The 15,209-nt window shown below is 40.7% G+C and overlaps 1 protein-coding gene across 1 annotated transcript in view; it reads right to left on the bottom strand.

Annotated features, from left to right (window-relative positions):
- Positions 1-537: 537 nt before the first annotated feature.
- LOC126415407 (uncharacterized) overlaps positions 538-15,209 on the bottom strand; it is a 514,961-nt gene continuing 500,289 nt past the window's right edge. The window contains exon 6 of the mRNA XM_050083429.1: positions 538-2,914. Within this exon, the coding sequence (XP_049939386.1) occupies positions 2,812-2,914 (103 nt within the window). The 3' untranslated portion in view covers positions 538-2,811. The remainder of the gene's footprint in view (positions 2,915-15,209) is intronic.

The raw sequence follows: 15,209 nt of genomic DNA, 5'->3' as shown, positions 1-15,209 counted from the left end.
ACTTGAAGAGCCCTATTATGTGTCTCTGGAAATGGTACGGTCGTAAGAGATCTGTATATGGACAGCTACGTGCACATGTCAAGCTGTATGTGTACGCCCACATTACTTTCTAATTGCGTCCTGCTTAATCAGTGTCACCGGAAAGTGCTATATGTGTATTTAACTGTTTTGTTTATATCCGATTGCGTTAAAACATACTGTCAGGTAAAAGATTGATAAGTACGTACTACATTCTGTTTGTATTCTGGGCGATTGTTAATATCAAAAACCAAAAAGTCAAGATTTCATTGAGTTGAATTACTATCTGATAACAGCATCTCGGGGGGGAGGAAGACGGGGAGGTGGAGGGGGGGAGGGGGGGGGGGTTCAGTGCCGCAGTCTCTCGTGGCAGAGCGGAGCTTGACAGACGTCTTTATAGTTCGTCCTTTCAATACAACATTTTTCCTAATCGATTTATTGCTGAAAATAACGGTAAGCATAAAAAATGTTTTAGACAGTTATAGAAGAACTTATTTGAGGTAAGGCAATGTCGAATCATTGTTAATTAATAAAAAGATTTATTTCAAATATATACAAGAACAGCACAGTTAACTTGCAGGATCCACAGAACTCTTACTAGTTTCCCGTGTGAGAAGCAAGGAAAATTCACTTGAAAAAAATAAAAATAGGCATCATGACATATTCATTGTAGCCAACTATTGTTGTAACAAAGGAGAATTTCATTTCGTCAAATTTCATTTCGTCAAATTTCATTTCTTGGAGAGAAATGATGCATCTTCAGTTCTTCTCGCAACAAAACGCAGGCTGTGTAAAAAACCTAACTTTCAGCATTTGTTTCATTAATGTTTCAAGGCGAGTTTTGACGCGCGCGCACATTAAATTGCTTCACATAGAAAACTCAGTTCTCAAGTATTTTGCTATTGATGAAACACAACATTACAAACACCAGTTAAAGCTACGAATTCTTCGATGATTTAAAATTGTAATTTTGTCTTCAGTGACGTTTTACTGTGTATTATAATTGAGTTATCTGGACATTTTGTAGCACATGCCATCGCACAGTCTCCGGTTAAACAGGACGACGGTAATCGCTGAAATCGATTCAAACAAGCTTATACAAAAAGCATTACAAAAATGTTACAGCAGTGCGCACAGCCTCCACAAATACCCGTGCAATAAATGTTATCCAGTACAAATCCGAAATCAGTCTCTATAGACTTACGATTGTTTCCAAACGTTATTATGAAAAACAAGCGTTAATTCTATCAGAAAATACGGCTGTTAGTCTGAAATGGATCGTTACAAATGAGACCTAAATATACTTTGCTTAAAACCATACGTATACGGAGCTGTTCTTTAAAAGCTTTATCAAAACATTCCCTTCTCTTTTTCTGTTTCTGGTCCTTCCATCCGACAACACAAATGTCACTGTTAGAACAATAACTATATCGAATTACTTCTGACACAACACTGTTTAATTTAGTGTCACGTATTTACGCTAAACTACTTTTCTTCTGAGGAGGCACTTCGCTTGCACTTTGAATGTCAGTCATCGAAGGGACGTCGTGGTCGAGCTGTCCTGTGGCGTTACTCAGCATGTATTTTCGCTTACTATCTGACTAACAAAACTCGTATCCCACGCTGACGGATATACATACCCTTCAGAATTTGCTGAAATCGAACTAAGAGCCAAAAATGTTTCCTGTATTCCCAATCGTTTTCGTTATTGCGTGTGAATTAGTGTGATGAGGAGAAAATTCGGTTGTGATGACATCTCCTGTTCCAAAGTTACCCTTTATGAAGGGCGCATAGTAAAAGGAATACTGGATTGTGTAAAACGTAAGGACTATAATATTTACCTGTCGCGAGCCACACTATATATTTTAACAGGAAATCTCATAACCGCGCACGTCGGAGACATGAAAAATATCACGAATTGTAACCAAAAGCGAGGTGAGTCAGTGATGATCTTTCCGTCATATTCAGCCAAGTTGTGTAGTTATACGAAAAATTATTGCTTTTTTTCAACGGATCAAAGCTATGGAAAAGATGTTTTCTTCGTATCTAACTTATGGAGGTTAAGTTCCCGATCGGCGCTGTATTACGATATTGCTTCATTTGATATCTATACTAATCTGTAATCAATTGTATTTCGCTTTGAATACGAAAACGAAATGAATGAAAGCTATTACTCACGTTCATTGTAACGAGAACGAAATGAATGGAAGTAATGCGTCATGTTCATTGTAAAGTTTATTGCTGTTATGCTCCTGCTGTCGCCAATACTTTCACGACAGATTAGTCGTTTGAATTACTCGTAAAGTTACACAAAAGAATTCCAGCTCCAAGTGTGCTCCGTTGCACCTCGGTACTAATGGAAGCTACAAATGGCAGTACGTTACTGGTCAAGCAGCCCACTCCTCTTCTCCAAAACAACTCTTATTTTGCACCTAAATAAAAGGCTCGTCACTGAGAAAAAAAGGAGTCCTATAATTTAGTTTCTCGGTCTCAGAAATGGCGGACGTTAGTGTAAAAGAAAGTACATGAGCCAGACTCATAAAACCGTAGATTCCACTGTTCGGTTCACGATACAGCAGCAGTGACACCCTTAAGAAATCCAGGTTAGCGTCTGCTCCAACCACCTCACTCGCAACCACGTCACAGCGAGTCAGAACGACCTCCTCCAGGAAGGCATCGCAGCGGACACACAGTGTGACGTCACTTCCAGACGCAGGCGCTGCCCGCGCTGCTGCTGCTGCTGAAGGTATCCGGCGGCTCGCTCCAGTGTCCGCTGTCCTGCAGCAGCGGGGGTCACATCTCCAGCATCACGTCCTGCTCCACCAGGCTGTCCGACAGGGACTCGCCCAGCGGGCCGGGCACGCTGTCGTCCATCATGTCGGCCGCGTCGTCAAACCTGCAACCGACCAAGCGGCGCGCTCTCGTCACTTGCGTAAGGAAACACACTACTGGCCATTAAAATTGCTACACCACGAAGATGACGTGCTACAGAAGCGAAATCTAACCGACAGGAAGAAGATGCTGTGATATGCAAATGATTAGCGTTTCAGAACATTCACACAAGGTTGGCGCCGGTGGCGACACCTACAACGTGCTGACAGGAGGAAAGTTTCCAACAGATTTCTCACACACAAACAGCAGTTGAACTGCGTTGTCTGGTAAAACGTTGTTGTGATGCGTCTGTAAGGAGGAGAAATGAGTACCATCACGTTTCCGACTTTGATAAAGGTCGGATTGTAGCCTATCGCGATTGCGGTTTATCGTATCGCGACATTGCTGTTCTTGTTGGTCGAGATCCAGTGACTGTTAGCAGAATATGGAACCGGTGGGTTCAGGAGGGTAATACGGAACGCCGTGCTGGATCCCAACGGCCTCGTACCACTAGCAATCGAGATAACAGGCATCTTACCCGCATGGCTGTAACGGATCGTGCAGCCACGTCTCGATCCCTGAGTCAACAGATGAGGACGTCTGCAAGACAACAACCGTCTCCACGAACAGTTCGACGACGTTTGCAGCAGCATGAACTATCAGCTCGGAGATCATGGCTGCGGTTACCTTTGACGCTGCATCACAGACAGGAGCACCTGCGATGGTGTACTCAACGACGAACCTGGGTGCACGAATGGTAAAACGTCATTTTTTCGGATGAATCCAGGTTCTGTTTACGGCATCATGATGGTCGCATCCGTGTTTGGCGGCAACGCGGTAAACGTACATTGGAAGCGTGTATTCGTCGTAGGGTATGATGGTATGCGGTGCCATTGGTTACACGTGTCGATCACCTCTTGTTCGCATTGACGGCACTTTGAACAGTGGACGTTACATTTCAGATGTGTTACGACCAGTGGCTCTACCCTTCATTCGATCCCTGCGAAACCCTACATTTCAGCAGCATAATGAACGTCCGCATGTTGCAGGTCCTGTACGGGCCTTTCTCCTTACAGAAAATGTTCGACTGCTGCCCTGGCCAGCACATTCTCCAGATCTCTCACCAATTGAAAACGCCAGTCAATGGTGGCCGAGCAACTGGCTCGTCACAATAGCCCAGTCACTACTCTTGATGAACTGTGGTATTGTGTTGAAGCTGCATGGGCAGCTGTACCTGTACACGCCATCCAAGCTGTGTTTGACTCAATGCCCAGGCGTATCAAGGCCGTTATTACGGCCAGAGGTGGTGGTTCTGGGTACTGATTTCTCAGAATCTATGAACCCAAATTGCGTGAAAATTTAATCACATGTCAGTTCTAGTATAATATATTTGTCCAACGAATACCCGTTTATCATCTGCATTTCTTCCTGGTGTAGCAATTTTAATAGCCAGTAGTGTCTCTAGGTGTCCACAGCAGGTGTGTGCCCATTCCGCATCTGCGGATACATCTACATAGATACTCTGCTGATCACATTTGAGTCCCTGCCAGAGGGTTCATCGAACCACCTTCACAGTAATTCTCTATTATTCCACTATCGAGCAGCTCGCGGAAGAAACGAACTCCTACATCTTTCCGTGTGAGCTCTGATTTCCCTCATTTTATTATCATTATCGTTTCTCCCTATGTAGGTCGGCGTGAACAAAATACGAGAGTTGACTGAAACGTAATGCCTCCACCTTCGTAACTATTCAACAGTTGGCATCATTGGTATGCGGCAGATACTGGCTTGTTCCGTAGCCTTTTCTCTACAGCTCCAGTTGGCGGGAAGCCTTAGCACTGAACGTTTGTGTTGCTACAGTGTAAAGTACGGAATCCTGCGCAAACGGTCGGTCAAAGCGATTTAAACAACGTGCAGTCATTGAATTCTTGACAGCAGAAGGTGTCACCCCAAAGGAGATTCGTCAGAGAATGAAAGCAGTTTAAGTTGATTGTGTTGATGTGAGTACTTTGCGTCGTTGGACGAGTAAGTTTAAAGATGTTGAAGCGGGGACATCTGACATGCGTAACAAACAAAGAGTTGGACGTCCTGTGACAGCAACCAGCGAGTTTCACAAGCAAAATGTTGACAGATTGATTCGGGACGATCGTATCACTCAGAGAGAAATTGCAAGCACAATCGGCATTTCACAAGAACGTGTGGTTCGCAGCATTTTCCTGCAGCATGACAGTGCCAAACCAGACACTTCACGTGCCACACCAGAGTGCCACTCTCCATACAGACCAGATTTAGCAGACCAGATTTAGCACCGTCTGACTTGCATCTGTTCTCGACAATGAAAGACGATCTGCGGGGACATCATTATGCTTCTGATGAAGACGTTGAGAGAACTGTGAGACTGTGGTTGCGGAAAGAGAGTGTCAAAAATGGTTCAAATGGCTCTGAGCACTATGGGACTTAACACCTATGGTCATCAGTCCCCTAGAACTTAGAACTACTTAAACCTAACTAACCTAAGGACATCACACAACGCCCAGTCATCACGAGGCAGAGAAAATCCCTGACCCCGCCAGGAATCGAACCCGGGAACCCGGGTGCGGGAAACGAGTGTCGACTTCTTCCGTGATGGCTTCAGAAATCTTGTTCATCGTTGACAGCCGGCCGCTGTGGTCGAGCGGTTCTAGGCGCTTAAGTCCGGAACCGCGCTGCTGCTGCGGTCGCAGTTTCGAATCCTGCCTCGGGCATGGATGTGTGTGATGTCCTTAGGTTAGTTAGTTTTAAGTAGTTTTAAGTCTAGGCGACTGATGACCTCAGATGTTGTGTTTAAAGCCATTTGAACCATGGTTGGCAGAAATGTATCCAATTGCCTGGTTATTAATGGAAAATGAATATTGGTTAATTAAAGAGCACAATCTAAGGATTATTTCTGCGTTTTAGTTATTAAAATATTCTCATCCAAACCCAATTAACTAACGTGGAGGCGTTACTTTTCATTCTGCCTACGTATTTTCGCAACAGGAGGAGAAAGTTGGTGAATGAAATTTTGCAAGAAGATCCCGCCGCAACGAGAAGCGCCTTTGTTTTAATGATGTCCACACCAAATCATGTCCATGACACACTCTCCCCCATTTCTCAATAATACAAAACGTGCTGCTCTTCTTTGAACTTCCTCGATGTACTCCGTTAACCCTGTCTGGTAAGGATGCCACACTAAATAGCAGTACTCCAAAACAGGACGGACAAGCATAGGATAGGCAGTCTCTTTAGTAGATCTGCTACATTTTATAACTGTTCTGCCAATAAAACGTAGTCTTTGGATTGCCTTCCCCACAATATTTTCTATGTGTTCTTTCCAATTTAAATTGTTCGTAATGGTAAATCCTAGGTATTTAGTTCAATTTACGGCCTTAAGATTTGATTGAGTTATCGTGAAATCGATATTTAACGGATTCTTTTAGCACTCATGTGGATGACCTCACACTTTTCATCATTTAGGGTCAATTGCCAATTTTTGCACCACACGGATATCTTTTATAAATCGTTTTGCAATTTTTCTTTACCTTCTGACAACTTTATTAGGCGATAAACGACAGCAAAGAACCTAAGATGGCTGCTCAGATTGTCTCCTAAATCGTTTATATACGACGTTTGGAACTTAAATAGTGGCAACTATTTATTCATAACCGATACAAAAGAGTTACATGTTTGCACCTGTTACTGTCCTTCAAAGAAGTCACCATTGTTGTGTAGAACCCGTTGCCAGCAATATGGAAGGCGTAGTATACCGTTAGCAGAGTCTGTTCTGTTGATGGTGCAAATGGGGCGGTCTACTGCCTGTCGACTCTCTGGAACATTTCTGAAGCGAATGCCTCGAAGTGGTTCCTTCACCTTCGGAATCAAATCAAAGTCACAAGGACTTAAGTCCGGGGAGTATATGAAAATTTGTGTCGGACACAAACCCGGATTTCCCGCTTATCGCCAGCGGTCGTCTTAACCATTTCGGCTATAAGGTTGGAGACTGTTTTATAATGAGGTTTGGGTCGGTCCGGGAGGCGTGAGACGTGGACGGATAGCTAAAGTGGTTAAGACGACCACTCGCGATAACGGGGAAATCTAGGTTCCTGTCCTAGTCAGGTACGAATTTTCATGTGTCACTACTGGGTATCAGACCTTTACCTAATACAGCTGATGCCAGGGAATTCACATTCAGTGAATTGGTGGGTACTCGACGATAGCAGCACTGGTCTCGACTCCCCGTTGTCTCATTCTCCCTGTTGCCAGACTCCAAGTAACGTTGCGAGCGTTATGTCATGAATTCAGTGAACTACGATGTAACGATGTAGACAGTGGGACATACGATATTTGTTCAAACGTTCAAACGTTCCAAAATGAACTTTTCACTCTGCAGCGGAGTGTGCGCTGATATTAAACTTGCTGTCAGATTAAAACTGTGTGCCGAGCCCGGACTCCAAATTGCGACCTCTGCCTTTCGCGGGTAAGTGATCTTCGACTGAGCTACCCAAGGATATAGCCCTGGCTGTGGCTAACCATTGTCCCCGCAGTATCTTTCTTCCTTGAGTGCTAGTCCTGCAAGTTTCTCAGGAGAGCTTCTGTGAAGTTTGGAATGTAGGAGACGAGATACTGGCGGAAGTAAAGCTGTGAGGACGGGCCGAGAGTCGTGCTTCGATACCTTAGTTGGTGAGTACTTACCCACGAAAGGCAAAGGTCTAGAGTTCGAATATCGCCCCGGCGCACAATTTTAATCAACGAGGAACTTTCAGCTCAAACATGGTTAAAAGGAAATAACATTCTTGTGACTGGGGACAAATTATGAAAGTAATTTCACGGGATTCAATTATGAATCCACTCCTGTTCTTCATATATATGAAGACCTTCTACCTGACGTTCATCAGGCAAAATAACTACTTTTCGCAAACTATATTAATGTTTTAACAAATTCTATCAGATAGAAAGCAACAGAAGAAATTACTAATGATGTTTTTCAAAGAATTGTTAAGCGATTCTCTGAAAATGAAGTCTCCCTTAGTTTTAGAAAACGCATGGTATTTAATTCAACACAACAAATAGTCATAATAACAACTGATGTAGCACACGAACAGGAGTCAGTAAACAGGGTGGAACGATCCAGATCTTCGGATGTACATACTGATGAAAACCTGAACTGGAGTAAACAAATTACTGAGCTGCTGAAGCAGTTAAGTTTAGCTATTTTTGTTCTTCGTATAATTGCTAGTCCTGAAAACAAATGGATCAGCCTGCTAGCATAATTGTACTCATCATTTAGAAGGAAAATATTGATTGCACAGAAGCAAGCAGAATAATATGTGGTGCTCACCCACAGTCATCTTGAACATACTTCTTAAGGAGTTTTGAGTTTTAACTGCACCTTCGCAATTTACCTTAATTACTCGTCACTAAAGCTGACATTATCTTAGAAAGGAGCGCAATATATACAAACAAAAATGTTTGATCATTTCTCGAATACCAAAAAAGTACGACAGGCCATAAATCAAGTTTTAATTCTAAACTAAAATCATTTCTTCTGGATAAATCCTTTCGTTCGATAGACGAAGTTTTATTTTAAAAATCATTGCTAGTAATAAAAGAGGACCTAGCATTAAGTTTAGTTACATTTTTAGGACTGAAAAATGATATGCTACTTCATGTCAAAACTAATGTATACGTATTTTGTAAACTTACTTGTTCCATACCATTTAGATAAAAATAATTCAAATTAAATATGCAAATAAATAAATAACTTACGAAATATATTCTTTATGTGACAAGTTTCCACTCTTATTATCCTCCCAGAGATGAATTCCTATGTTTATGTCATCGGTTTATTTTATAGTTATTTATAATCCTATAAAGAAAGTAATTCTGCTCTTCAGTGTGTCAGATCATCCATCTGGAATGTAGGGACTGGGATGTGCGTTGAAAGTTAATTTTGCTCCAGTGCTACAATCTTCACACAGAAATATCGTCTGTATCCACCGTCGTACTATGGAATTACAACCTTATTACTTTAACTGTTAAGAGTTAGTAAATACAAAAACTTTAGCGGGTGGCGGACTTCTGGTTTTTGAGGCTATATTTCGAGGCCCTCGAGATTTAGAGGCCCCCAAACGAGACTAAAATATGTTAAGTAAATAGGAGGCAGTTCGGAGTTCGAGGCCACGGCAAGTGTCAATGAGTGTGTTAAGAATTTTTTCAGTTTTTGTAAAAGATATATGAAACTTAAAAACTGTACAACGATAACCAGTAGTTTTCTGCTAGACGCAATTATTCGACATGAAGCATTTTTTGATACCTGTATCATCTACACAGGTTTACTCTAAGTAAAGATTAAAAATACGCGAATAAGAGCAGTGAAGTGTTTACTAGTTATTTATTACTTTTTAAGTTAAGTATTACATTCTGGCAAGTACCTTTTCAAAGGCTATACGTAATTATTATAAAATTTATTTTATGAATATCAAAACCCAACTAGGTGATATACAGTCGTATACATTTAAGCAACTGCTTTATCAACTGAAGACATCAATATCAGCACCAAAATCATTTATACTTTACACGCTGGAACTAACGGTAGAAAAAGTTTTGTTATTTTTTTTTAATGAATACATCCAATATCGCATGAATTTTTATCTAGTTATAAGCAGCGCCCTGAAGACGTGCTCGCTCTGTGCTGGTTTCAGTGCGAAACATAAATAAGATCTGAACTACAGAGAAATTACATGATTATTTCTTCCGTAAAAGGAAGAACGCAACTACTAAACATCAGAATCGGGGGCAATCGGTATGAACCTTGATGTTGTAAAATTACGTTAACTTGTAACTTGTTAGGAGATCAAATAATAAAGACAGTAGCCGCTGCGGGAGTTCCCATTTGAAACTTAAGGGGAATAACAGTCAGAACGAGGAAAAATGGTTCAAATGGCTCTGAGCACTATGAGACTTAACTTCTGAGGTCATCAGCCCCCTAGAACGTAGAACTACTTAAACCTAACTAACCTAGGGACATCACACACATCCATGCCAGAGGCAGGATTCGAACCTGCGACCGTAGCGGTCGCGCGGTTCCAGACAGAATGAGGAAAACCCAAATAGTTTGCACAAGTTTGCAAATAGTTTGCTCTAGAATATCTTGAGTTTCATGTGAACTTCATTTCATATCGTTTTTCATAAAGTTTGATTAGAAATACTCTGTAATTAACGTAACTTTTCCATTTTTTTGTTGTATGATATGTGAGGTTTCTTCCTAATTAAGTTATCATTATCTCGAAATTTTACGTGTTATCTGCATGAGAAATGCGTGGACACTTCTATTTCTATAACCATAAACAAACATCAGCTTCTTTCTTTAGACCATTTTACAGCAAATAACACTTTGTTATAATATCTAAATGTGTTACAAACTGTGATTTTTCACAAATAAATAACGGTTTATCAAATAGTAAAATAAAAATAATCTATCTATCCACTGAAAACATTGACTATTACGCCGTGCGGTTCTAGACGCTTCAGTCTGGAGCCGCGTGACGGCTACGGTCGCAGGTTCGAATCCTGCCTCGGGCGTGGATGTGTGTGATGTCCTTAGGTTAGTTAGGTTTAAGTAGTTCTGAGTGCTAGGGGACTGATGACCACAGCAGTTGAGTCCCATAGTGCTCAGAGCCATTTGAACCATTGACTATTATCAGCTGCTAGATAAACCCTACACAAAAAATTCATATGAAAAATACCATGCGCTGATGATCACGGGGTATTTACAGGGGTCGGACAAATATATAGAAACACCAAGGGAAATGCATGCTTAAACATAAATTCTGATGCTGGCAAAGCATGTGCAATGTCCTCAATACGTTGTCACTCACGGTCAAAACAATGTTCTGTTTATTGTGAGTGCATTTGTCGGCGCTAAGTGATTCCGAACGGGTGAAAATTGTGCATGGATGGTGTATGCTTCCGTGACCAAAGTAGCCGAAGTGTTTGGTGTTTCAAGACACAGTGTACTGAAGATTTTATCTGTAGAGGGAAAGCAGGAAAACTACATCCGCTTCGTCACAACGCGGACGACATTGTGGGTTGTGATCATAACAAACGGTTACTGAAGAGGACCATGACGAAAATTAAAAGTACGACAGCTGCAAACGTCACTGAATAACTGAATGTTGCGCTCGCGAACCCCGTCTGCACCAAAAAAACACTAAGGGAGTTCCATAATCTGGAAATTGCAGGACGAGCCGGAATTCCAAAACAACTCATCAGTGATGCAAATGCCAAAGACATAAAACCTGGGCTGTGAAGCAATGGAAGAAAGTCATTTGGTTGGATTAATCATATTTCTTACTGTTTGCAACTTCTGACGGAATTTACGTCCAAAGAGAGATAAATTGTGGGGGATTCGGTGCCAATTTGGTCAGCCATATCGCATTATTCAATGGGCCACTTCGTTACTTTGCAAGGCCGCACTGCTGTTAATGATTACGTGACTATTTTGGCTGATCAGATATATCCTTGGGTAAAATGTTTGTTCCCCAATGGCGATGCTGTTTTCCAAGACGTCAGGGCTCCTGTACTCACAGCTCGCAAAGTCCACACTGGTTTTGTGAACACGAAGACGAACTGTCGCATCTCCCCTGGCCAACACAGTCACCAAATCTTAACGTTACTGACTTTCATGGTCTGTTTTGGAGAGAAGGGTCAGTGATCACTGTTCACTTCCATCATCGTTACCTCAACTTGCAACAACTTTGCAGAAAGAATGGCATGAGAATCCTTTGAAAGACATAAGGGACCTGTATTTATCCATTCCGAGACGGCTGGAATCCATTTTGAATGCCAACAGGTTTCCTACACCCTCTTTGGCATGGTAATGTGTCAACTTTTTTGTTGTTTCCATATTTTTGTCCATCCCCTGTATTTACTCTCTACTACGAGCCTACAGGCACACGGTGAGAAAGAAATGCTGTTAATGTACGTGTAGACTATGATCTGTCACCACAATAATCTTGCGAATCTTTCTTTTAATTTTTGATAGCACTCTCAATGATAGCATACGTGACCAAATGAGTCAGTTATTTAGATACGTTGATACAGAAGACAACGTTGTGGAAGTTCGAGAATCCTTCTTATTTTTTTATGTCGGGAAGGACTGCAGAGGGAATGTCAAAAGATATTCAACAGCAGCTGGTACAATATGGGCTGCATATTTCGTTGTACAGGACTCAAGGTCACGACAGTGCCGCGTCAATGTCAGGTGTATATGGACGAGTACAACGAAAAATACGAGAAGTCAGTCCAAAATCTTTGTCCAGTCCCTGTGCTTACCACTCCTTAACTGCTTGTGGACTTCATACAGTCTCGTGTGTTCCCACTAGCATTACCAGTTTTGGAGCTGTAGGGAAGTTGTATTCATTCTTGTCGTCTTTTACAGACACATGGGAAGTACTTGTAGAAATAAACAGGAAAAAGTTTGAAAATGTTGTCTAACACTGGCTGGCGTGCTCATTACAACTCAGTTAAGGTCGTAATAGAAAACGAGGAAACAACTTTGAGCAGGTTGGAGGAGGTGAAAGATCCATTCAAGGCAAACGGTGATAATGTCTCTGCAGCACACTTGCTCCTTCCAGCTGTCCGTTTTGACTTACATCAGCTTTTGGCACACGGTATTACAGGAAGTAAATTCAGTCCAATGATATCTACAGTCTCCAAAAATGACTTTGGATAAAGGACTCACCTATGCAAAACCTGAATGACTTTTTAGTGTGCGGAACGAATTATAATTATAGACAATTAAGTTACTTTTGGCACTAAAAATGCAGTGATATGGACATTAACGTGACCGACGAGGAAAAAGGAAGATAAATCAAAGTAGACCAGGTGAGCTAGCTGATGAAACTGGATTATCGATTGGGTAGTTAGTTAGATAGCTAGTTTTATGTTCCACGCATCATTTGTTCATATGCACTATAAATCGTAATGATGTTGAATGAGTCATTTTACATTCATATTGCAAAGTAAGTTGTTAATATGGCTACATGCTGAATGCTAATAAATTTTTTGTTATGAAATATACAACTGTGAGTAATTCCTACCCACTGCCTCTTACACATTACAATAACAGAAATTATTCTACAGAATAGGAGGAGTCGGCAAGGGGGAACTTTTTCAATTTTCAAATATCACTTTGCTGTTCGTCAGACGTTTTATATCACTGGGTACGTTATCATACATTTTGGTTGTGATATCGTGCACCCCTCTTTGTGCTAAAGACAACCTTAATGTTGGACAATGAATGTCATTTTTCCTTCCGGTATTGTAACTATGTTTATCATTGTTCGTTCTGAAACGCAGAGGATTACTTACACCAAACTACATAAGGGAGTAAATATACTGTAAAGCAGTAGTCAAAATGCCCAAGCCTTAAACAGATGTCTACGAGATTCTTATAGCGCGTTTTTGAGCCATGAAGACTTTCTTAAAGAAGAATTGCCCCGTATGACATTACTGAATTAAAATATCTAAATTATTCCAACTTTCTGATTTGTCTCTCTCCAAGATTTGCAGTGAATCTAAATGCAAAGTTGGCTGAACTAAGTCGTTTTAGGAGTTCCAAAATGCGATTTTTCCAGTTAAAATTCTCATCAATATGGATACCTAAGAATGTTAAAGTTTTTCACCACATGTATAATTTCCTTGCCATCTGTTACCCTTACCATTGGTGTAGTACCCCTAGATGTGCAAAACTGAATATGTCGTGCCTTTTCCAAATTGAGGGTGAAACCATCCGTATAAAATCAGTCAATGATTCTTTAAGAACACTGAATACCATTTCTTCTGTTCCTGTATGCATGACTGGATTGATTACAATATTAGAATCATCAGCAAAAAGAACTAATTCTTCTTGTGTATATTAGACGGAAGAAGATTTACATTTATGAGGAAAATTAGTGCACCTAATGTGAGCCTTCGGTATCCCATATAATTATGATCTCTTCCCAGTCAGAATAATATCTCTGGACTACATTGGTTGAATTACTACGAACAAAGTCCTGCATTCTATTGATTAGATATGACATTATCCATTGGTTGGCTACACCATCAATCTCATAAGACTTAAGTATTTATCTACTAGAATACTGTGATTCACACAGTCAAATACCTTATATAGGTCACAGAAAATACGAACCGGCGCTATTCCGTTATTGAATGCTTGTAAAATTTGGTGAGAGAATGTGTAAATAGCATTCTCAGCACAGCGACTATTCTGAAATCCAAACTGTGATTTACTCGAGTTGCCCAGCTGAGATATTATCCTAGAATACATCACCTTCTCAAAAATTTTCGAAAATGACGTCGGCAGTGAATGTCTTCTACCACCTTTGTTACACAGGGATCTGAGAACGGAATATTCCAATTTCTCTTCAAAAATGCCTTGAGCTAGTGATGCATTACATATTTCAGATAAAACAGGGCTTATTATAATTATGGAGACAAATAAGTAGTTCGTCGATCAATGTTAGACTGCAAAAGTGATTTGTATTAGATCTGTCACAGCGATACATAGCAATGAAGGAAATCACCAAACTTTTCCGAATGACTGAAACAAATTTTATGCTTGAAGCTTCCGATGACGCTCTGTCTGAGGAACTGGAGAATCCGGTAGACATTTACTATGAATTCGATGAGGAGCAGGAGCTGAAAGAAATAAAAAGGTATTGTAGTCATATAGGTACAACCGATACGGGTGTGTACGTTGCTGCGAGAAGGAAAGCGCAACAAATCGTTCAGTTTATAATTAAATGAGTCTTCAGTCAATCATCACCCTGCAGATGACTTAATACCCAACACTTATTTACTATTTTCACCTCAGTCGCATTTTGTGATTTCTAAATTGAATCTAATAAAAATTTATCTTCGCTTTGCAAGGAATGAAGAACGACTAGCCCATCTCTTCATTTTATCAGCTGAAATAAGAGTTTGAAATGAAATAGGTTTCAATGGCGTTGTTGGAAATTTCAGTAAAATAAAGGCACCAAAACGTCCTGTAATAATATCAATAGTAACTACTATATCGTACCAAAGTTACGAAAATAATTGATGTGATAATTGCTGTTATGTTCCAAGATGTCCGACGAGTGAGATGCACAGGTATGATTTCTCCTCAAAAGTGCTTATTTACAAGTAAATGATGTTAAATTTAAATTCGTTTTGTTTTAAATACTCGCTGCAGTGTCAGTTCTTGTTACACAAGCGAACAGTTAGCATTCCTGTTGTGCTTCCTCTTAAAACATTTC

The sequence above is a fragment of the Schistocerca serialis genome, chromosome 1 (assembly GCF_023864345.2).
Source record: "Schistocerca serialis cubense isolate TAMUIC-IGC-003099 chromosome 1, iqSchSeri2.2, whole genome shotgun sequence".
NCBI lineage: Eukaryota > Metazoa > Arthropoda > Insecta > Orthoptera > Acrididae > Schistocerca > Schistocerca serialis.
Note: the sequence above shows the minus strand (reverse complement) of the source record. Positions and strands in the feature narration are given on the sequence as shown.